This window comes from Camelus bactrianus, chromosome 15, assembly GCF_048773025.1.
Source record: "Camelus bactrianus isolate YW-2024 breed Bactrian camel chromosome 15, ASM4877302v1, whole genome shotgun sequence".
Taxonomy (NCBI): Eukaryota; Metazoa; Chordata; class Mammalia; order Artiodactyla; family Camelidae; genus Camelus; species Camelus bactrianus.
Window position 1 is genome coordinate 66704884 of NC_133553.1, and position 25200 is coordinate 66730083.

The 25200-nt window shown below is 37.5% G+C and overlaps 1 protein-coding gene across 3 annotated transcripts in view; it reads left to right on the top strand.

Moving 5' to 3' along the window:
- ALMS1 (ALMS1 centrosome and basal body associated protein) overlaps positions 1 to 25200 on the top strand; it is a 137236-nt gene that overhangs the window by 41360 nt on the left and 70676 nt on the right. For all 3 annotated transcript variants that reach the window (XM_074341320.1, XM_074341322.1, XM_074341321.1), the window contains 2 exons: positions 1750 to 6939; positions 8345 to 8478. In XM_074341320.1, the coding sequence (XP_074197421.1) occupies positions 1750 to 6939; positions 8345 to 8478 (5324 nt within the window). The remainder of the gene's footprint in view (positions 1 to 1749; positions 6940 to 8344; positions 8479 to 25200) is intronic.

A 25200-nucleotide genomic window follows, 5' to 3' on the forward strand; every position in this document is an offset into this window, starting at 1 on the left:
AGTTTTAGTATGTTGTATTTCCATTTTCATTTGTCTCCAGGTATTTTTTATTTCCTCTTTAATTTTTCCTTTGACCTGTTCGTTGTTCAGTTTGTCATCTGTGTTGATTTATTAATTACTCGAGCTGTTCTTTTTCCTCATAAAAATTTCTATAACCCATATTCCTTCTCAAGTTACTATGCAGGTTACATTCTCCCTTCTCTTCTAGTTTTCTTGAAGAGTTAATAGTTATGACTTGGTACTCTACTTCTTTACCTTAAAATCACTTCTCAGACTGTTTCATCCTATATTCATTCAGCTGGTTTGAAGCCCACCAGTGGGTTTAAAATGACAGTCAGTTGTAGTGAAAGAGGTCAGACTTTGAAGTTAGAATTAAAAGGTGAAAATGCCTGTTTTTGTCGTTTACTCAATGTACAACTCTAGAAAAATTATATATTTTTACTGCTCAAAATGTAGTCTGAGGACCAGTAGTATTGAACAGTACCAGAAGGCTTGTTAGAAATGTGGAATTTCAGATCCCACCCCAATACCTACTTACTTACCAGAATCTGCAAGTTAACAAGGTCTCCACACTGAGAAGCACTGTTATATCATCATCTCTGAAACTTAATTTCCCTATATGTAAAATATAGATAATACTTGCTGTATATGTTAACCATCCTATCACCATCTGACATGCCATATGTTTTACCAGTTTTTTTTATTGCCTGCTTCCTCGAGGCTATTAGAATAAGCTTTGTGAGGCAGAATTAGAATATAAGCTTTGTCTGTGTATTTCCTATATCAAGAACAGTGACTGGCACATAGTAAAAATTCATTTTTTTGAATCAGTAAATGAATGAGTGCATTACTTGCTAAAACTTGTCATTTCTATTGCAGTCATTTACTTTCCACTGCTATTTAGAACTACTTTTATTTAGAATTACTGTATTAGTAGAAATACAGAACATTGCCATTGTTACAGAAGGTTCTCTTAGATAGTGCTGCTTACACTTTTGCATTCCCTTCCACTCATCTTGAATCTGTATTTCTGCAGTATAGTTCTGATCAAATCTGTGAACAACTTCCCATACTATGTAGAATTAGTTTCAAACTTCTTAGTGTAAACTTTAGAGTCTTTGCAGTTTCACATAATTAAAAATACATATCTTATTCAGGATGTGCTTATTAGGAGAGTCTGTTATACCTATGGCATGCATAGCCTCCATCAGGGCTGTACTGCTTTGCCTTCGTATATGACTTGGGGGAAAGAGGATTTCATGAAAATAAGCTGATGATCCTTTGCTATGCCATGGAATAAAGTACTCTGTCTCTGAAGAGCCTTGTGTCTTCTGCCAACATACACGACACAATAACAGCCTTCATTATTAGCCTTATTAGTAGGGTGAGATCAAACTCCATGGTAGACAGGATTTTTTCATCACACGGAAAAGTATTTAAAATCCAAATTTCAAGATCCATATAATGTGCCATCAAATATATATACTTATTTTTTAGTTGCTCTTGTTGAATATTTAAATTATTTCTATATTAATTTGCTCTTACAAATTGCTTTGTATTTAATATCTTTGTTTGTAAATTTTTATTTCTTTTGATGAGTATTTCCTTAGGATTCCTTTATAGAAGTATAAATGCCCAAGAAAGGAGAGCTTACTGTATTTCTTTTAGTGTATAAAAGAGATATTTTTAAAATTCAAAATATCTGTGTGTGTGTGTATTAACAACATTAACAAATCTCTTTTTCTTAAGGAGATACTTCCAAAGGAGGCATAGCTGAAATTCCTCAACCCAACTTGAAACCAGGTATCACTACCACTCCTGAAGATTCAGACATTGGATCTCATTTATCCTTGTCCCCTGAAGACTTTCCTCGGTTGGCTGTAAGGTCTCCTCAAGTGAAGACTATTGGTCAGTATACTGATATTCTCAACCAACAGGCATTGGCAGATGGTCATCTAATTGAAGAGACTCTAAAAGTTTCAGCAGTTCCTGAACTAGCTGACCAGAAGACTGGTATAGCATCAGTGCCCTTTAGTTCCTCCTCACAAAGAGGGAAGCCAAGTATTTTCTACCCACAGGCCTTGCCAGACAATCATCTAACTGCAGAGGCTCTAAAAGTTTCAACTGTTCCTGGACTTGGTGATCAGAAGACTGGCATACCTACAGTCCCTCCAAATTCCTACTCACTTGGAGAAAAGTACAGTATATTCTACCCACAGGCATTGCCAGGCAGTCATCAAACTGAAGAGGCTCTGAAAGTTTCAGTTGTCCCTGGATCAGCTGATCAGAAGACTGGAATACAAACAGTACCTGCTAGTTCCTACTCAGTTGGAGAGAAGCCTGGTATTTTCTACCAACCTGCCTTGCCAGGCAGTTATCCATCTGAAGAGGCTCTGAAAGTTTCAGCTTCTCCTAGACCAGCTGAGCAGAAGACTGGGATACCTACTACATCCCCTACTTCTTACTTACATGGAGAGAAGCCCAGTATTTTCTATCAGAAGACATTGCCAGAAAGTCATCTGACCAAACAGGCACTGAAAGTTTCAGCAGCTCCTGGGCCCCCTGAGCAGAAGACTGGGATTCCTACAGTAACTTCTACTTCTTACGCATATAGAGAGAAGCCCAGTATTTTGTACCAACAAGAGTTGCCAGACAGTCATCCAATTCAACAGGTGAAACAAGATTCAGCAGCTCCTGGGCCCCTTGAGCAGAAGACTGGGACATCAACAGTCCCCTCTACTTCTTACGCATATAGAGAGAAGCCAAGTATTTTGCACCAACAAGAGTTGCCAGACAGTCATCCAATTCAACAGGTGCAACAAGATTCAGCAGCTCCTGGGCCCCCTGAGCAGAAGACTGGGATTCCTACAGTAACTTCTACTTCTTACGCATATAGAGAGAAGCCCAGTATTTTGTACCAACAAGAGTTGCCAGACAGTCATCTCATTGAACAGGTTCAGAAAGTTTCAGCTGCCCCTGGATTCGCTGAGCAGAAGACTGGGATATCAACAGTCCCCTCTACTTCTTATTCACATAGAGAGAAGCCCAGTATTTTGTACCAACAAGAGTTGCCAGACAGTCATCCAATTCAACAGGTTCAACAAGATTCAGCAGCTCCTGGGCCCCCTGAGCAGAAGACTGGGATTCCTACAGCAACTTCTACTTCTTACGCATATAGAGGGAAGCCCAATATTTTGTACCAACAAGAGTTGCGAGACAGTCATCTCATTGAACAAGCTCAGAAAGTTTCAGCTGCCCCTGGATTCGCTGAGCAGAAGACTGGGATATCAACAGTCCCCTCTACTTCTTATTCAGATAGAGAGAAGCCCAGTATTTTGTACCAACAAGAGTTGCCAGATAGTCATCCAATTCAACAGGTTCAACAAGCTTCAGCAGCTCCTGGGCCCCCTGAGCAGAAGACTGGGATTCCTACAGCAACTTCTGCTTCTTACGCATATAGAGGGAAGCCCAATATTTTGTACCAACAAGAGTTGCGAGACAGTCATTTCATTGAACAGGCTCAGAAAGTTTCAGCTGCCCCTGGATTCACTGAGCAGGAGACTGGGATATCAACAGTCCCCTCTACTTCTTATTCACATAGAGAGAAGCCCAGTATTTTGTACCAAGAGTTGCCAGACAGTCATCCAATTCATCAGGTTCAACAAGATTCAGCAGCTCCTGGGCCCCCTGAGCAGAAGACTGGGATTCCTACAGCAACTTCTGCTTCTTACGCATATAGAGAGAAGCCCAGTATTTTGTACCAACAAGAGTTGCGAGACAGTCATTTCATTGAACAGGCTCAGAAAGTTTCAGCTGCCCCTGGATTCGCTGAGCAGGAGACTGGGATATCAACAGTCCCCTCTACTTCTTATTCACATAGAGAGAAGCCCAGTATTTTGTACCAACAAGAGTTGCCAGATAGTCATCCAATTCATCAGGTTCAACAAGCTTCAGCAGCTCCTGGGCCCCCTGAGCAGAAGACTGGGACATCAACAGTCCCCTCTACTTCTTATTCATATAGAGAAAAGCCCAGTATTTTGTACCAACAAGAGTTGCGAGACAGTCATCTCATTGAACAGGCTCAGAAAGTTTCAGCTGCCCCTGGATTCGCTGAGCAGGAGACTGGGATATCAACAGTCCCCTCTACTTCTTATTCACATAGAGAGAAGCCCAGTATTTTGTACCAACAAGAGTTGCCAGACAGTCATCTAACTAAAGAGGCTCAGAGGGTTCCAGCTACTCCTGGACTAGGTCACCAGAAGACTGGGGTACCAATAGTCCCCCCTGCTTTCTTCTCACATAGAGGGAAGACCAGTTTTTCCTATCAGCAGGAGTTGCCAGACAGTCACCTAAAGGATCAGACTCAGAAAATTTCAGCTATTCTTGGACCAGTTGACCAGGACACTGGACTGCAGACAGTACCCTCTAGTTCCTACGCGCATCGGGAGAAGCCCATTATTTTTTACCAGCAGAAGTTGCCAGGCAGTCATCTAACTGAAGAGGCTCTGAAAGTTTCAGCTGTTGCTGGACCAGCTGACCCGAAGACTGGAATATCAGAATCTTCTAGGTCCTACTCACATAGAGAAAAATCCAGTATTTTCTACCAACAAGAGTTGCCAGACAGTCATCCTACTGAAGAGGCTCTGAAAGTTTCAGGTATTTCTGAAACAGGTGACCAGAAGACTGGGATACCTACAGTAACCTCTACTTCCTACTCACATAAAGAGAAGCCCATTATTTTCTACCAGCAGGCCTTGCCAGACAGTCAGCTAACTGTAGAGGCTCTGAAAGTTTCAGGTGTTCCTGGACCAGCTGACCAGAAGACCGGGATATCTACAGTACCATCTAGTTCCTCTTCATATAGAGAGAAGCCCATCATTTCTTATCAGCAAGAGTTCCCAGATCTTACTCAAGTGGCTTTAAAAGTTTTAGAGGTTCCTGGACCAGCTGACCAGAAGATTGGGATTCCAGCAGTAACCTCCACTTACTCACGTGGAGAAAAGCCCATCATTTCTTATGAGCAAGAGTTGTCAGATTCTAATAAAGATGCTTTAGAACTTCTAGGGGTTCCTGGACAAGCAGACCAGAACACTGGTATGCAAACTGTGCCCCCTACTTCCTGTTCACATAGAGAGAGCCCCATGTTTTCTTACCAGAAGGAGTTGCCAGATATTACTGAAGAAACTTTGAAAGTTTCAGCTGTTCCTGGACCATCTGACCAGAAGACTGGGATACGAACAAGCCCCTCTAGTTCTTACTCATATAGAGAGAAGCCTGATGGTTTTTACCAGCAGGAGCTGCCAAATCTTACTGAAGAAGCTTTGAAAGTTTTTGCTCTCCCTGGACCAGCTGACCAGAACACTGAGATACCAACAGGACCTTCTAGTTCTTTCTCACATAAAGAGAAACTCAAGATTTCAACTGTGATTTTACCAGATGAGCAGAAGACTGAGTTACCATTAGCTCCAACGAGTTCCTACTCACATAGAGAGAAGCCCAAGACTTCAGCTGTGATCGGGCTGGACAGCAGGAAGACTCCATTACTGACAGTTTTTCGTAATTCTTATTCTCAGAGAGTAAATCCCAGTATTTTCTTCCGACAGCAGTTGCCAGACAGACGTCAAAGTGAAGATATTCTGAAGATTTCACCTGTCCCTGAACCAACTGATGTGAATCCTGGGATAGCAATACCTCTTTCTAGTTCCTATTCACACAGAGAGAAATCTGATACTTTCTACCCACAGGAATTGCCAGACCAACATCAAACTGAAGATGTGTTAAAGGTTTCAACAGTTCCTGGACCAGCTGACCAAAAAATTGTGTTACCATCAGTTCCTCCTAGTTCCTTTTCACACAGGGAGAAACCAGTTATATTCTACCAACAGGATTTACCAGAAAGACATCTAACTGAAGATGATCCGAAGTCCTCTAGTAGTCTTGGGCAAGCTGATCAGATTACTGGGTTATCAACAGTTCCCCCTGATAGTTATTCATATAGTGAGAAGCACAAACTTGTTTCAGACCATGTCCAAAGGCTAATAGATAATTTGGAATCTTCTAACTCCAGTGTTATCTCAAGCAATGTGCCTTTAAATTCTCAGGCTGATAGTAGAATTGTAATAAATAAGCCAGAATCTTCAGGTTTTGAAGATGTTGGCACCGAGGAAATCCGGGGTATGGACAGTGGTTCCAAAACTCTTAAAGAGATTCGGACACTTCTAATGGAAGCAGAAAATATAGCACTGAGACGATATAATTTTCCTGTTCCCCTTGTCCCTTTCAGAGATGTTAGTGATATTTCTTTTATACAATCTAAGAAGGTGGTTTGCTTCAAAGAACCCCCCACAACTGATGAATCTAATGGTGATTTGTCTCACAGACAGCCATTTACAGAAGAAAGCCCAAATAACAAGTGCACGCAGAAGGATATTAGCACACAGACGAATCTGAAATGCCAGAGAGGTATTGAAAATTGGGAGTTTATTAGTTCAACTGCGGTCCGAAGTCCTGTACAGGAAGCAGAAAGCAAAACCAGAGTGACATTAGATGAAACTCTTAGGCAATATAAAGCAGCCAAATCTGTAATGAGGTCTGAACCTGAAGGGTATAGTGGAACCATTGGGAATAAAATTGTTATCCCTATGATGACTATCATTAAAAGTGATTCAAGTAGTGATGCCAGTTCCTGCTCATGGGACAGTAATTCCCTAGAGTCAGTTTCTGATGTTCTAAACTTCCTTCCACGTGCTTCACCCAAGACGAGCGTGACAGATAGCAGAGAGGAAGAGGGTGTGTTAGAGAGTGATGATGGTGGTGGTAGCAGTGTAGATTCACTGGCTGCACATGTGAAAAACCTTCTGAAATGTGAATCCTCGCTGAACCATGCTAAACAAATACTCAGAAACGCAGAGGAAGAGGAATCTCGGGTACGAGCGCGAGGTAGGAAATGATGATTTGTTACAGACTCAGGTCAAACTTACATAGTTTAATAATTGGCTTAAAGTTAAGTGTTTGGGGCGCTAAATATATTTTCTTGTAGAACTGTTAGAATGATTACATTTTCTACCATCAATCCAGAATAAACCCAGTTAACCAAAAATATAGCTAAGATAGTATTAACAGTGCTAGTTTGAGTTTAAAGAAAAGTGAGTTCTGATGTCTGAAGGAAAGTAAGGGGAGATCACTTGAGTTTCCGAAACAGGATGTTTTCCTAGTCTTTACATTGTAGTGTCCTTATTTTGGAGGCAATAAAAAACCCCGATTTGCTTTTCTCTGTCACTCTGTATCATAAAATTGTATATACTTTCTCATCCCCTTTTCTAATAAAATTCTTGAAGCAGATCTTAGATAGACATCAGAAAAACTAATCAAGGTATTTCAAACTCATACTTGGTTTAGAGGTTTAAAAAGGAATATTTACTAATTCCATTCATCTCTAATTGCAGAATTCCATTAAAAAGGGGAAAAAAATTTAAGACAACATGGGGCATATATTTTGGAGGGCAACTTATAAGTAATTCAGGCCTAACTAGAAATCTTCTCTTAAGATTAACTTCCTACACCATGCCTTCTCTCATTTATGCATATTTTGATTCTCCAAAGAACTCAGGTTTTATTATTTTAAAGTATTAGCTGTTAGAATTGGTGGTAACTATAGTAGGAGCTGATAGGGGGACTGTTTTGATTGGAAGGAAGATTAAGATAAAAATAGTTGAATATTATATTTAAACTGGCCTCTTTGGGACACTAATGAATTCATCCACAAAACAGGAAGAGACTCACAGACGTAGTAAACAATTTATGGTTACCGGGGGAAAGGGAATGGGAAGGGATAATTTGGGAGTTTGAGATTTGCAAATGTTAACTACTGTATATAAAATAGATTAAAAAATCAAATTTCCTTTGTATAGCGTGGAGAACTATATTCAATATCTTGTAATAACTTTCAATGAGAAAATATGAAAACAAATATATGTATGTGTGTATATACACATGTGTATATATGTATATGTGTGTGTGTACACACACACATATTCATGACTGGGGCATTATGCTGTACACCAGAAATTGACACATTGTGACTGACTATGCTTCAGTTAAAAATAAATAAATAAAGTGGCCTCTTTAGGGAAATGTCTATAGAATATTTTTCTTTAAAAGAACTCACTTTTCAGTGAAATTATCTCTTGAGAACTAAGAATTTGTCATAAAATTGAGAGCACACACTTTTTACCAAGCACTGTGGTAGGCATTAAATTGGGTGTATTGATGATCTTCTATGTTCTTAAAGTCGCTGATACTTTTGTGTTGTATTATCTTGAATATTTTTATGCTTTTTCTCCAGCCTGGAATCTGAAGTTTAATATGGCTCATGACTGTGGCTACTCCATTTCAGAATTAAACGAAGATGACAGGAGAAAAGTAGAAGAGATCAAAGCAAAGTTGTTTGGTCATGGGAGAACAACTGACTTGTCCAAGGTATAAAATAAATTTAGAAATTAAGAGAGGTAATGTGGAAGAAAGTGTGTGGGATTAGGATCTCTTACCTGGGCATTGATGACTCCAGCTGAGTTGCTAATAGTTGTTGGCTAAGGTGTTAGGAGTCTTAATTCTTCAAAAATTAATACTTAAGGATTAGATTCTGTAGGTTCTGATTAATTCCATATTCATCTATTAGAAAAATTGTCTTAGAAAAAAAGTGGGTTTGCTCATTTTGTGTATTCTTGTCCTTATTTTCTCTTGAGAGTGATATTTTGAGATGCAAATGAACTCCAGCTATTTTCAGATATATAGTCTCTCCTTAAGAACACATAGCTGTTGTAGGTTATGTGTAAATGACTTTCTTCTTAGTGGGACTTATTTTCCTTCTATTATGAACTATTTCATACATAGAAAAGAAAATATATGAAACGTGTATAAAGAATAAAGAAAAGTAGAAATAATTCCTGTATATTGGCCATCCAGCTTGAGAAATAGAATGTTACAAAGTGTCATTGAACTCCTATGGGTCTTCTTCCCCAGTCGTATCACTCTTACTTCCTATCCTGACATGCATTGGTTTTCTTGCTGCTCAGTATGGTTTTGAACTCTATAATAGATGTAATAAACATGGTAAATATTCTTCCATGGTCACATAACAGCACTTAAGTTGTCTTTTCTGACTATTAAGCTATTCTGTGCTATTCATTTTCCTTAAAATCAAATTTATAAGTAAATATATAAATTAACCTTTTTAAAAATTAAAGTATAACTATGTTAGTTCCAGCTGCACAACATAATGATTTGCTGTTTCTGTACATTACAAATGATGACCAAGATAAGTCTAGTTCCCATCTGTCACAATACAGCTATTACCGTAGTATTGACTACATTCCCCCATACTGTACATTTTATCCTTATGACTTATTTACTTTATTACATCTGAATCTCCCTCACATGTTTCACTCTTCCCCACCCTGTATCCTCCTTCCCTCTGGCAACCACCTGTTTCTTTCTGTGTCTATGAGACTGTTTCTGTTTTGTTAGACTTATCCATTTGGTTTGCTTTTTAGATTCCACATACAAGTGAAATCACACAGTATTTGTCTTTCTCTGTGTGACTTATTTCACATAACATATTACCCTTTAGGTCCATTCACGTTGTTGTAAATCTCAAGATTTCATTCTTTCTTACGGTTGATTAATAGTCCATTGTATATATATATCACATCTTCTTTATCCATTCATCTATTGATGGACACTGGGCTACTTCCGTATATTGATTATTGTAAGTAATGCTGGAGTGAACATAGGGGTGCATATATCTTTTTCAAATTAGTATGTTTTCCTTGGAAGAATACCCATAAGTTAATTGTTGGATCATGTGGTAGTTATATTTTTAATTTTGTGGGGAACTGTTTTCCATAGTGGCCACAACAACTTACATTCCCACTAACAGTTTACGACTGTTCCCTCTTCTTCACATCCTTGCCAACACTTGTTATTTGCTGTCTTTTTGATAATAGCCATTCTAAGTGTGAGGTGATAGATGCCAGTGAGGTTTTGATTTGCATTTCTCTGATGATTAGTGATGTTGAGCATCTTTTTATCTGTGTCTTCTCTGCAAAAATATCTATTCAGATCCTCCTATTTTTTAAATCAAGTTTGTTTTTTTGATTTGACTTTTATGAGTTCTTTGTATATTTTGGATATTAACACCTTATCAAATATATCATTTGCCAATATCTTCCATTCAGTAGGCTGCCTATTTTATAAGTGCTTGATCTACTAGCTTTACTGTATGTTTGTCTTTACTGGTGAATTTTTTCCTTTCATAATTTTCATATTTCTACTTGTGGCCTTTTCTTTTCTGCTTAGGGAAGTCCCTTTAAAATTTCTTATAAACCTCATTTAGTGGTGCTGAACTCTTTTAGCTTTTGCTGACTTGCTGCGTAGAATATTATTTGTAGGTTTTTTCCATTCATCACTTTAAGTATAGCATGCCACTCCCTTCTGGTCTGCAAAGTTTCTGCTGAAAAGTAATGGTGTTCTGGTTTCTTTGTATGTAACTGGTTGCCTTTACCTTGCTGTTTTTAAGATTTTCTCTTTATCTTTAAATTTTGCTGTTTTAATTATATTGTATCTTGGAGTAGATATCTTTATGTTTGGTATTGCTTGGGACTCTGTGCTTTCTGAACCTGGATATGTTTCCTTTCCCAGGTTAGGGAAATTTTCAGCTATTATGTCTTCAAATATGTTCTCTGCCCTTTTCTTTCTCACTTCTCCTTCTTAAACATTTATAAGTGAATGTTAGTACTCTTTTTTTTATTCATTTTTCAGTTTTATTAAGTAGAATTGTTACAGTTTGACTGCACATATACAGTGTATTGCATGTAAATACATACATACAGTGTACTGCACATATTTTTTTAAATTTACATGTATGTACTGTTCATTGTTTCTAAGACCATTTAGAGCTTTAGCTTTTTAAACTAACATAGTTATCAAAAGAATAAAGCCAACCACAAAATAAGAATCAATTAACAAAGATACATACACCCCACTATTAATAGCAACATTATTTATAACTGCCAAGATGTGGAAGCATCCTAAGTACACGTCAATAGATGAATGGATAAAGAAGACATTGCATATATATACAAAAATACAACTCACCCATAAACAGAAGGATATTTTGCCATTTGCTGCCCTTCTTTCGCCTTTTTTTTTTTTTTCACTTCAGAAACCAGAATTTTGTAACTGGTATAAACATTTCCATTGCATGAAAAGCAACAGAATATGTAAAAATAAACTTAACCAAGGAGGTTACCTATACTCTGAAAAGTGTAAAACACAGATGAAGGAAATTGAAGATGATGCAAAGAAATGAAAAGATACCTTGTGCTCTTCGAGAGTTTATCCATTCATCTGCTGAATAGAATTTATCCCTTCGAATGCTGAAGGACATTTTGGTTGCTTCCAAGTTTTGTCAATTATTAATAAATCTACTATAACCCATCCAGATGCAGATGTTTTGGTGGACATACATTTTCAGCTCTGTTGGGTAAATATCAAGGAGCACAAATGCTAGATCCAGTGGTAAAGAGTATGCTTAGTTTTGTAAGAAACCGCCAAACCATTTTAGAAAAGTTCTCTCTGCCATTTTGCATTCCTGCCAACAATGAATCAGACTTTCTGTTGCACCACATCCTTGCCAGCATTTGACATTTTCAGGGTTCTGGATTTTGGCTAGTCTGATAGGTGTGTAGTAGTATCTTTTTGTTGTTTTAATTTGCATTTCCCTCATGACATGATGTCTTTTCATGTATTTATTTTCCTGCTGTACATCTTTTTTGGTGAGGTATCTGTTAATGTCTCTATTCTTATATTGGATTATTTTGTTGTTGTTTACTTTTAAGAGTTCTTTATATATTTCAGATAACAGTTTTTGATCAGATGTGTCTTTTGATCAGATATGTCTCCCAGACATATCTGGGAGTGACTTGATACAGACTTTTCATTCTCTTGACATTGTCTTTCACAGAACAGGAGTTTTTAATTTTAGTGAGTCCAGGTTACCAATTATTTCTTTCAAGGATTGTATCTTTGGTGCTGTGTCTTAAAAGTCATCACCATATTCAAGATCATTTAGGTTTTCTCCTATGTTGTTTTCTAGGAGTTTTATAGTTTTGCATTTTACATTTAGGTCTATGATCCATTTTGAATTAATTTTTTGAAGGGTTTAAAATCTGTGTCTGGATTTGTTTTTTCCACATGGATGTGCAATTTTCCAGGAGCATTTGTAAAAAAGACTTCTTTTACTTTTAGTCCATTGTATTACCTTTGTCCCTTTGTCAAAGATCACTTGACTATTTACGTGGGTCTGTTTCTGAACTGTGTTCTATTACAGGGATATATTTGTCTATCATTTTACTAATACTGCACAGTCTTGACTACTGCAGCTTTATAGTAGGCCTTGAAGTCAGGTAGTGTCAGTCCTCCAACTTTGTTCTTCTCATTCAGTATTGTGTTGAATATTTGGGCCTTTTACTTTTCCATATAAACTTTGGAATCAGCTTGTCAGTATTCACAGAATAACTTGCTGGAATTATGATTGGAGTCGCATTGAGTCTATACGTCAAGTTGAGAGGAACTGAAAATCTTCACAATATTGAGTCTTCCTATCCATAAACGTGGAATATCTCTCCATTTGTTTAGTTCTTCTTTGATTTCTTTCATATATTTTATTTTATAGGGTGCTAATGTAGATGGTATTGTGTTTTTAATTTTAAATTTCACTTATTCTTTGCTGATATATAGGAAAGCAGTTCACTTGTATATTAATCTTGTATTTGGCAACTTGCTGTAATTGCTTATTAGTTCTTAGAGTTTTTTTGTTGATTCTTTTAGATTTTGTACATAGATGATCATGGCATCTGCAAACACAGACAGTTGTATTTCTTCCTTCTCCAGTTGTATACTTTCTGTTTCCTTTACTTGTCCATTGCATTAGCTAGGAATTCTAGTATGATGTTTAAAAGGAGTGGTGATGTTTAACTCATTCCTCATCTTTGTGGGAGAGCTTTTAGTTTCTTACCATGAAATATGATGTTAGCTATAGGTTTGTTGCAGATATTCTTTATTAAGGAAGTTTTCCTCTATTCCTAGTTTACTGATAGTTCTATCATGAATAGGTGTTGGATTTTCAAATTCTTTTTTTGGTGGGGGGGGCATCTATTGATAGAATCACGTGATTTTCTTTTTGGGCTTTTGATGTGCTAGATTACATCAATTGATTTTTGTATGATGAGAACTAGTCTTGCATATGCGGGATAAATCTCACTTGGTCATGGCATATGATTATACTTTGTTGAATTTGATTAGTTAATACTTTATTGAGGATTTTTGTATCTGTATTCAGGAGAAGAGATACTGGTCTATATTCCCGCCCTCTGAAATATCTTTACCCGGTGGTTTTATTAGGCTAATGCTGGCTTCATAGAATGAATTAGAAAGTATCCCTTCTGCTTCTATTTTCTGAAAGAGTTTGTAGGGAATTGGTATAATTTCTTCCTTAAATGTTTGGTAGAATTTACCAATGAACCCACCTGGGCCTCGTGCTTTCTTTTTTAAAGGGTTATTAATTATTGATTCAATTTCTTTAATAAATAGTCGCCTATTTCAGAATGTCATTTTTTTTCTTGTGTGAGTTTTGGCATATTTTATCTTTCAAGGAACTGGTCCATTTCATCTAGGCTGTCAAATTTGTGGCTATGTGGTTGTTCATAGTATTCCTTTATTATCCTTTTAATGTCCATGGGACCTGTAGTGATATCCCTGCTTTGATTTTTGATATTAGTAATTTATGCCCTTTTTTTTTTTTTTCAGTTTGCCTGGCTAGAGGCTTATTGATATTACTGATCTTTTCAAGAAAACCAGGTTTTGGTTTTGTTCTTTTTTTTTTTTCTTTGCTTTCCTTTTTTTTTTTTTTTTTGCTTACTTTGGACTTATTTGTTCTTCTTTTTCTAGTTTCCTAAGGTGGAAATTTGGAATACAGATTTTTAGACCTTTCGTCTTTTCTAATATTTGCATTCAGTGCTGTAAATTTCCTTCTGTGCGCTGCATCCCATAAATTTTCATAAGTTGTCTTTTCTTTTTCATTTAGGTTAATATACTTAAAAACTCCTTGAGATTTCTTCTTTGATTCATATTTTATTTAGAAGTCTTTTAATTTCCACATATTTTGGGATTTTTCAGTTATCTTTGTTGATTTCTAGTTTTATTCCTTTGTGGTCTAAGAGCAGACATTGTATGATTTCTGTTTTGTTTTTTGTTTTTAATTTGTTAAGGTGTGTTTATGGCCCAGAATGTGGCCTGTCTTGGTTAATGTTCCATACGACTTTGAGAAGAATGTGTATTCTGCTGTTTTTGGCTGAAGTAGTTTATGTATGTCCATTATATCCAGTATATTGATGATGATATTGAGGTCAGCTATTTGTTACTGATTTGCTGCCTGATGGATTTGTTTGTTTCTGATGGAGAGGTGGTTATAGTCTCCAGCTATGATAATGGATTTATCTATTTCTTCTTGCAGCTTTCTCAGTTTTTCTCAGGTAGTTTGACACTTTTCTTAGCCACATGCACATTAAGGATTGTTTTGTCTTGTAGAATTGACCCCTTCATCATTATGGCGTGCCATTCTTTATCTCTGATAATGTCCTTTCTTTGAAGTCTGTTCTGTTTATCCTTGTTTTTAAAACTCTTTTTAGTGGTTATTCTAGAATTTGTAAAATATATTTACAACTAGTCCAAGTGTATTTTCAATTAACACTATAGCACTTCATAGATAGTATGAGGTATGAGTACCTTCTAATAACAAAATCCAATTCCTCCCTCTCTTGTCCCTTATATCATTGCTGCCACTCATTTCATACATACATATACACAAGCAATGTTTTGAACAAACTATTATCGGTTAGACCAATTAAGAATAAGAAAAAAGATATTTTTTAACATTTGCTTATTCTTTCTTCTATTCTCTTCCTATCTTTATGTAGATCTGAGTTTCTGACCTGTATTTTCTCTTCTCTAAAGTATTTTTGTTAACAACTATTGCATAGCAGATCTCCTGGCAACAGATGCTCTTAACTTTTGTTTGTCTAACAAAGTATTCCTTTTTCAGTTTGAAGGATAATTGCATAGGGAGGGCATGGAATTCTAAGTTCATGGGTTTTTGTCTCTCAACACTTTAAATATTTCACTCTGTTTTCTTCTTGCTTGCATGGTTTCTGAGAAGTTGGAAGTAATTCTTTGTTCCTCTTTAGATAAGGTTTTTTTTTCCCTCTGACTTCTTTCAGGAGTTTTTCTTTTTTTTTTTACATTTTTAAAAATTGAGTTATAGTCATTTTATAGTGTTGTGTCAATTTCCAGTGTAGAGTACAATTTTTCAGTTATACATGAACATACATATATTCATTGTCGCTTTCTTTTTCACTGTGAGCTACTACAAGATCTTGTATGTTTCCCTGTGCTATACAGTATAATCTTGTTTATCTATTCTACATATGCCTATCACTATCTACAGATATTGAACTCCCAGTCTGTCCCTTCCCACCCCCCTCCCCCTTGGCAACCACAAGTTTGTATTCTATGTCTATGAGTCTATTTCTGTATTCATTTTTTTTAGATTCCACATATGAGTGATCTCGTATGATATTTTTCTTTCTCTTTCTGGCTTACTTCACATAGAATGACATTCTCCAGGGACATCCATGTTGCTGCATATGGCATTGTGTTGTCATTTTTATGGCTGAATAGTATTCCATTTTATAAATATACCACCTCTTCTTTATCCAGTCATCTGTTGGTGGATATTTAGGCCGTTTCCATGTGTTGGCTATTGTAAATAGTGCTGCTGTGAACATTGGGGTGCAGGTGTCATTTTGAAGTAGGGTTCCTTCTGGGTATATGCCCAGGAGCAGGATTCCTGGGTCATATGCTAAGTCTATTCCTAGTCTTTTGAGGAATCTCCATGCTGTTTTCCACAGTGGCTGCACAAAACTGCATTCCTGTCAGCAGTGTAGGAGGGTTCCCTTTTCTCCAACAGCCTCTCCAGCATTTACCGTTTGTGGACTTTTGAGTGATGGCCATTCTGACTGGTGTGTGGTGATACCTCATTGTAGTTTTGATTTGCATTTCTCTGATAATTAGTGATAGTGAGCACTTTTTCATGTGCCTATTGATCATTTGTATTTCTTCCTTGAAGAATTGCTTGTTTAGGTCTTCTGCCCATTTTTGGATTGGGTTGTTTGTTTTCTTTCTTATTAAGTCGTATGAGCTGCTTATATATTCTGGAGATCAAGCCTTTGTCAGTTTCATTTGCAAAAATTTTCTCCCTTTCTGTAGGTTGTCGTTTTTTTTTACTTATGGTTTCCTTTGCTGTGCAGAAGCTTGTAAGTTTCATTAGGTCCCATTTGTTTATTCTTGCTTTTATTTCTATTGCTTGGGTAGACTGCCCTAGGAGGACATTTTTGAAATGTATGTGAGATAATGTTTTGCCTGTGTTTTCTTCTACGAAGTTTATTGTATCTTGTCTTATGTTTAAGTCTTTGATCCATTTTGAGTTTATTTTTGTGTATGGTGTAAGGGAGTGTTCTAGCTTCACTGCTTTACATGCTGCTGTCCAGTTTTCCCAACACCATTTGCTGAAGAGACTGTCTTTATTTCATTGTATATTCTTGCCTCCTTTGTTGAAGATTAGTTGACCAAAAGTTTGTGGGTTTATTTCTGGGCTCTCTATTCTGTTCCATTGGTCTATATGTCTGTTTTTGTACCAATACCGTGATGTTTTGATTACTGTAGCTCTGTAGTATTATCTGAAGTCTGGGAGAGTTATTTCTCCAGCCTCTTTCTTTTTCTTCAGTAATGCTTTGGCAATTCTAGGCCTTTTGTGGTTCCATATAAATTTTATTATGATTTGTTCTAGTTCTGTGAAATATGTCCTGGGTAATTTGATAGGGATTGCATTAAATCTGTAGATTGCCTTGGGCAGTATGACCATTTTAACAATATTGATTCTTCTAATCCAGAAGCATGGGATATCTTTCCATTTTTTAAGTCTTCTTTAATTTCCTTAATCAATGTTCTATAGTTTTCTATGTATAAGTCTTTCACCTCCTTGGTTAGATTTATTCCTAGGTATTTTATTACTTTGGGTGCTATTTTAAAGGGGGATTGTTTCTTTACTTTCTTTTTCTCTTGATTCATTATTAGTGTAAAAAAATGCAACTGATTTTTAAACATTAATCTTGTAACCTGCTACCTTACTGAGTTCTTCAATTAGTTCTAGTCGTTTTTGTGTGGACCTTTTAGGGTTTTCTATATATAGTATCATGTCATTGCATATAGTGACATTTTTATCTCTTCTTTTCCAATTTGGATCCCTTTTATTTCTCTCTTGCCTGATTGCTGTGGCTAGGACTTCCAAGACTGTATTGCATAGGAGTGGTGATAGTGGACAGCCTTGTCTTGTCCCAGATTTTAGTGGGAAGCTTTTGAGTTTTTCACTGTTGAGTACTATGCTGGCTGTAGGTTTGTCATATATAGCTTTTATTATGTTGAGATATGTTCCCTCTAAACCCAGAGGTTTTATCATAAATGGGTGTTGAATTTTATCAAGTGCTTTTTCTGCATCTATTGAGATGATCATGTGGTTTTTGTCCTTTCTCTTGTTGATGTGATGTATTACATTGATTGATTTGCATATGTTGAACCACCCTTGTGTCCCTGGGATGAACTCCACTTGATCATGATGTATAATCTTTTTTATGTGCTGTTGGATTCTATTTTCTAATATTTTGGTAAGGAGTTTTACATCTATGTTCATCAGTGATAATGGTCTATAATTCTCTTTTTTGGTAGTGTCTTTGCCTGGTTTTGGTATCAGGGTGATGGTGGCTTCATAGAATGAGTTTGGGAATATTCCCCTCCTTTTCAGTCTTCTGGAAGAGTTTGAGAAGGACTGGTATGAGTTCTCCTTTGTATGTTTGGTAGAATTCCCTGGTGAAGCCGTCCAGTCCTGGACTTCTATTTGTAGGGAGGTTTTTTTTTTTATTGCTAATTCGACTTTGTTTTTAGTGATTGGTTTGTTGAAGTGGTCAGTTTCTTCTTGATTCAGTCTTGGTGGACTGTATGTTTCCAGAAACTTGTCCATCTCCTCTAGGTTATCCATTTTGGTTCCATATAGTTTTTCATAATATTCTCATATGATATTCTGTATTTCTATTTTGTTTGTTGTAATTTCTCCATTTTCCTTTCTTATTTTGTTTATTTGTGCTCTTTCTTTTTTCTTCTTTGTGAGTTTGGCCAGAGGTTTGTCAGTTTTACTTACTCTTTCAAAAAACTAGCTTTTGGTTTGATTGATTTTTTTATTGCTTTTTTTAATCTCTTTTACTTGTTTCCTCCCTGATCTTTATTATTTCCTTCCTTCTGCTGCCTTTTGGAGTTTTTTGCTCTTCTTTTTCTAATTCTTTTAGCTGGTGGGTTAGATTGTTTATTTGAGATTGTTATTTATTTATTTATTTTGAGGAAGACCTGTGTTGCTGTAAACTTCCCTCTTAGCATTGCCTTTGCTGCGTCGCATGATTTTTGTGTGGTTGTGTTTTCATTTTCATTTGTCTCAAGGTATTTTTTAATTTCAACTTCGATTTTATCATTGACCCATTGGTTTTTAAATAGCATGTGGTTTAATCTCTATGCTTTCCTTTTTTTCTCCTTTGTTTCTCTGTAGTTGATTTCTAGTTTCATGGCATTGTGGTCAGTAAAGATGCTTGAGATAATTTCTAACTTCTTAAAATTGTTGAGGCTTCTTTTGTGCCCAAGTACATGATCAATCCTAGAGAATGTTCCATGTGCCCTTGAAAAGAATGTATATCCTATTTTTGGGGGGTGTAATGCTTTGAAAATATCCACCAACTCTAATTTTTCTGTTGTATCATTTAATTTCTCTGTTGCCTTATTTATTTTCTGTCTGGAAGATCTGTCTAATGATGTTAACGTGTTGTTAAAATCTCCGAATTTTTCTTCATCTTTGATTTTCTGTACTTTGAAATGCTGTACCTAGATAGGGTTTTTTTGTGGGGTTTTTTGACATTTATTCTGCTTGGTGTTCTGTGAACTTCCTGATCCTGCAGTTTGGTGTCTGATATTATTTAGGAGAGATTCTTAGTTGTTGTTTCAAATATTTCTTCTGTTCTTTTCTTTTTCTGGTATTCCCATTGCTTGTATGTTACACCTTTTGCAGTTTTCCCAGAGTTCTTTAATGTTCTGTTCTGCCTTTCTCCCTACCCCACTTAAAGTCTTTGTTTTTCTGCTTTTCAGTTTCAGAGGTTTCTGTTGAGATACTCTTAGCTTCAGGATTCTTATCTTGGCCGTGTCCAGTCTACTAATAAGCCCATCAAAGGCATTCTTCATTTCTGTCACAGTGTTCTTGGTCTCTAGCATTTGTTTTTTGTTCTTTCTTAGTATTTTCATCTCTCTGCTTGCATTGTCCCTGTGTTCTTATATGCTTTCCACTTTATCTATTAGAACCCTTAGCATATTAATTATAGTTGTTTTAAATTCCCAGCCTCATAATTCCAGTATCTCTGCCATATCTGGTTTTGATGCTTGCTCTGTCTCTTCAGGTGGCTTTTTTTTTTGCTTTGTAAGTATGCTGTGTTGTGGGGCCTGTAGCTCATATATTAAATGAAGAGTATTCACATTATGCCTTTCTGAATGAGAAGGCACAAGCCATCCACATGGGGTCAGCATACAGCTCTCTTAGCATCTGAGCTTTCACTTGAGGGAAGAGCAAACCCTGGGTTCATTTTGATTGAAGGCATAATGTCTGTACACTCATACAAGGAAGTAAAGTCACAAAATTTATTACTTATAGGTCCCAAAAGTCAGGGTGAAGTGCACAGTGAGCCAGGGGGAGGGCATTCCTCTGCCCTAGGTCACAAGTGAGTAGAAGATAGAGAGCAGGGTAGCAAGCACCTATTACTTGTAAGGTATTTGGGGCAGAGTTGGCTAACTTTTCATGAGTTCAATTCTAACTGGTTATTTTAAAAGGTGTCCTTGGAAAAACCAAGCAGGAGCTTGTGTCAGGAATCCTAAGCTCAGGTCCTTATCTAACTGTCCAGACTCTGGGTGTGAGCATGGTTGTCATACTGTAAAGCGCTTACGTAGCAACTCAAAATAGCTGTTTTCTCATCACAATTGACCCTGTGATGCCTAGGCATTATTAGTCTTTAGGGAAAATCATGGGCACTGTGTAGATGGTGGAGATATTAAAAGCCGCTGGCAGGGTTTTGGTCACCCAGCACATGAAACATCTGAGCAAAGCAAAAATGCCACTCTCAACAATACCAATAAACAAATGATAGTTTGAAATCCTGTCTGTAACCATCACCTTCCATTTTTGAGGGTCCAGCCAAGAAAATAAATCAAAGCCCATGGATAAGATTAAGGTAGGTATTTGATCTAAAACTTGGGTGAGATTATGGAATACTTGTACCTGTTGGGGCATCTTTTGTAAATTTGTCTGAATTTGTCCAGAATTATTCATGTTGATGCAGAAAGAGGTGCCCTTTACAGTGCCCCCCATCCCTTGGCCAGTACGTAATCTAAAGCTAAATGGTTTTTCAAAACCGTCTGCCCTAAAGAATCATGTTGTTGTTGCAATTAACGCTGGGCTCTGGTGTATGTAACAGCCCAGAGTGTTCAGCCTGGGTGGCTGACAGACTGGTGTTTGCCTTAATAATTTGTTGTTGCATGCCCATTGTGGTGGTGCCTAAACTAACCCAGTTCCCATGAGGGATAATAGCAGACCCACTCCCAATGTAGCAGAGATGAAAACTGCACACTTTTGATATGAAAGGGCAGAAAGAGACAGTTGGGAGTCCTATTCAATGATACGTAAAGGTAGTCCCAGGGAGACTAAAGTACCTTGATATGAACAGACAGGACTTTCTGAGGGGGAAAGGCAAGGGGGCAAACCCCTTTGCCTCCACTGGAAGTTGAGGAAAGGAGAAGTGCATATATGGGGAACCGTGTATGTGTGATGGCTCCAGGTTACTGGACCCATGGTGGACACTAACTGTTGTCACATTGGGATGCCCAAGTGAGTTGAGGTCCCCTCAGGCAGTTAAGCATGAGGCCTAAGACCAGGGAAATTGTGCTCCTTGGGATATGATACAGGTCATATTTATCCATGTGGTGTCACAGGTGGAATGTGTTGGTGCCTGGGCAAATATGAAGGATTATAAAGGGTGTGTCGAGGCTCCTGCCAGATGCCACCTACTGTTTTGCAAAGTGTTGCAGAGGAGCATTTGAGCACCATAGAGAGTAGCCAGGCAAGCCACAGGGATGCATGGGGTGCCTTCTTTTCGCCAAATAGGACAGGGGCAAGAAATCAGCCAGATAGGCCACTAACTCATGAAAAAGCATTTGTTGAGTCTGATAGCACACTTACCATTTAAAGCAGCCCAAAAAATGAGCTCTATTTTCTACTTGTTGCATAAAAATATTAAGACTATTGGTGGGCTTAAATGAGAGGATTGTGGAACCTTGAGTGGTGACAGTGGGAAAAGGTCCCCTTGGAGTGGTTGGGAGATGACCCTGTGGCTGCAGTCCTGGAGGGTATATGTATGGGGTGGGGGGTTGGGAGGTGGGTGCTGTGGTGATGGTAGCATTTGCAGCCAGGGACTGGTCCTCCCAACAGAAATTAAATTCACTAACCCTCAGTAGGTTGCATAATGTAGATCGGTCTACTGGGTGTGGTGAGGGCAAGCAATTAAGTGAAGCATTTAATCAGGCCCCCATAAGGTTATGAGGCTCAATATATACCTTGGTCTATCAAAATTCAAAGTTGTAGTGGAAAGTAGCCTGGCAGTCACAGTACTGCCGCACCCTTGAGTAGCAAGCATAGTAAGCAAAGGAGCCTTTGGCCAAACACAGTTAACTCCACAAAATGCCACTGAATGGAATCATCAGCAGGGAATTTAGATAAACAAGCATTGAGTTCAGCAACTAAGTCCTGGGGAGTGCTCAGCATAACCAGCTATCATGTCTTCTCGGATGTCAGCTCTTCTATAGCAGAGAAGGCTGCGGGGGCAGCATTTGGGATGAAGTTGTATCTCGAGCTTTCATGGGCTGAGGTATTGTCATTTCTCAGATCATTATGTTTGGTACCATCATGGCCTGGGGCATTGTCATTCAATAATGTTGTTGCAGGTAGAGGGAGCCATTTGAAAAGAGCAGTGTAGTGGCTGGTAGCCTTTAAGCATTTGTGCCCTTTGTTCCTTTTAAGATAGAGGGCTTGAACACCCAGCTAGTATTCATATCTGTGGCATTTTGGGCACAGCCCCTCTGAGGCTGACTTCCAGCATGCATCATCCTCCTATCCTGGGGTTCACTTATAGGTGAGTGCTGTGAGCTTCCAGTAACTTTTTAGCGTAGCCTCTCTGGGGGTGAATAGAAGATTTATGACCCAGATGACATAAAAGGCACAGAGTAAGGCCAACAGTAGCAGGCATCTGCATTTTAGAGTTTTGTGTCTGCCTGCTGACTGCCCCACGTGATGATTTGTTAATTGGGCTGTTGTAGGTCAATATCTCATTGGTGACCTCCTCCAAAGTCGGGTAGAGCCAGATATTGTGATTGTATCACCACATGTCATCTTCTAACGTTGCTGGTGTCAACCTGAGTGTCTCTAACCCCCTTTAGAGTTCCACACCATTCCTCAGGTGGGTCCAAGGTCAATTATTTTCACTTCCTTTACGGAGCTATAGTTAGGAGAAATGAGCCATCCACTAGAGCCACTGGAAATTGGAATTTCAGCTAGAATTACGTATCAAGTGGGTAAGTGTGGTCCAGCAGCAACCTAGTGGGTCTGTGTTCCTCCAATAGGCCAGGACTACCTATGACTGGGGAGTCATAGCTAACCACCCGCCCTCAGGTCACCAGTGATTATTGGAAGGCAAGATAATCAACATTTTAAATCTGTAAAGGGACTCAAAATTGTTGGGGAAAATGTAAATAGTATTTTCCTGTGAGATGAAGGCATCAGATTTCCCGGTGATAACTATCTTCCTTTGTGACTTGCAATTTTTTTTTTTTTTGGTAGGGACATACTTTGATTGCTTTCCTTTTTTTTTCTCTTTATCTTTTGTGATATTTTCTTTGTGGCTATCTTGGGGCTTACATAAAACATGTTATGGTTACAGCATAGACAACTGGGATTATGTCAAGTTAAAAAGCTTCTGCACAGCAAAGAAACTATTGCTAGAATGAAAAGGCAAACTATGGAATGGGAGAAAATATTTTCAAACTATATATCTGATAAAGAAGTTAATACCCAGAATGCATAAGGAACTCCCAACCAACCACAGTAGCAAAAAACAAACAAAACCCAAAAAAATCCAACCTGATTTTAAAAATGGGCAAAGGATTTGAATAGACATTCCTCCAAAGATATCCAGCTGTCCAACAAGTAAATGAAAACATACTCAACATCACTAATCATCAGGGAAATGCAAATGAAAACCACAATGAGATGTCACCTCACACTCATCAGGATGGTTGCTTCAAAGAGCCAAAAGATAATAAAGGTTGGAGAGGATTTAGAGAAATTGAAATACTTATGCACAGTTGGAAGAAATGTAAATTTGTGCAGCCACTGTAGAAAATAGTATGGAGGTTCCTCAGAAAGGTAAAACTAGGGTTACTGCATACCATCCAGCAATCCTACTTCTGAGTATATATCTCAAAAGAATTGAAATTAGAATCTTGAAGGCATGTCTGCACTCATATGTTCATTGCAGCATTATTCATAATAGTTAAGATTTCACAATAATCAAGATAATGGAAACAACCTATATGTTTATTGATGGATGAGTGGATCAAGAAAATGTGGTAAATACATAAAATGGAAGATTATTCAGCCTTAAAAAAGAAAGAAATCCTGCCGTATGCAACAACATGGTTGAATGTGGAGGACATTGTGCTAAGTGAAATAAGCCAGTTACAGAAGGACAACTTTGATTCTACTTACATGGGATTTTGAAAATAGCAAACTCACAGAAAAAGAATAGAATGGTGGTTACCAGGGTTGTGGTGAGTAGGAAATGGCGAATTGGTGTTCGGTGGGTATATAGTTTCAGTTATACAAGATAAACCAATTCTAGAGATACTTACTCCACAACATGGTGCCTATAGTTGATAACACTGCATTGTGCACTTAAAAAAGAAATGTACCCTTTGTCAAGAGGGCAGATCTCTAAGTGTTCTTAACACACACACACACAAATATTTTTAAAAAGGAATCTAATGTGGCAAATATGAATGAAAAGTGCTTAAAATAAATATTAATATTTGGTACTCAGCATCATATTTTATAAAATAACATCATGAACAGGTAGGGCTTAAGCCAGCAAAGCAGATAGTTCAGTATTAGGAAATTTATAAACATAAGTTTTATATTAACAGGAGAACTGCAGTCATTTCCATAGGTTCCAAAAAGGTATTTGGGAATAAAAATTAAAAATCTATTCCGAATTAGATATCTTTCTTTGGGTTAGAGTAGAACAGCAATGGCTCAGTATGGTAAAGAATCTGTATTTGAAATCGGCAATCAGCATAATCAAAGATCAGATACTTTTTTTTATACATATAAAACATTTGTAAGTGATGCTACCATAAATGGTCAAGTAGGGAATGCCAGGGCTCCATTTCTGCACAAAAATAACTAATAATCTAGCAAAAATCTGTCAGAATCAACTTTAGTAAAGCTCTGGAACCTAGTTAGAACTTAAAAAAAAAAAGGGAATGATTACTGAAGTAAAAAGCTGTTATACTACAGTAGGAGAGCACTAAAGTATCTTAAATAGTGCCTAACTGTCCCCCAATCTGCAGTAGCTTTGAAAATGACAGATCACACTCCTGATGCAGGTTCCTACTTATAGAGGGTGCAAATACAAATCTTACTCTTTAAAAATTGTTATTAAGTACTTCAGCCCGTTTGACAGCTCCCTAATGGACTGGTGTAGGGGCTTCCCTTTGATTTACTCAACTAGGAGCTTCCCCTGGGCTGAGGCAACTTCCCTGTTTGGCAAAAGCATTTTATGGCCAAAGTATTGGCTGCAGCAGCCTGATTCTAGGGATGACAGTTAGGATAAACAACAG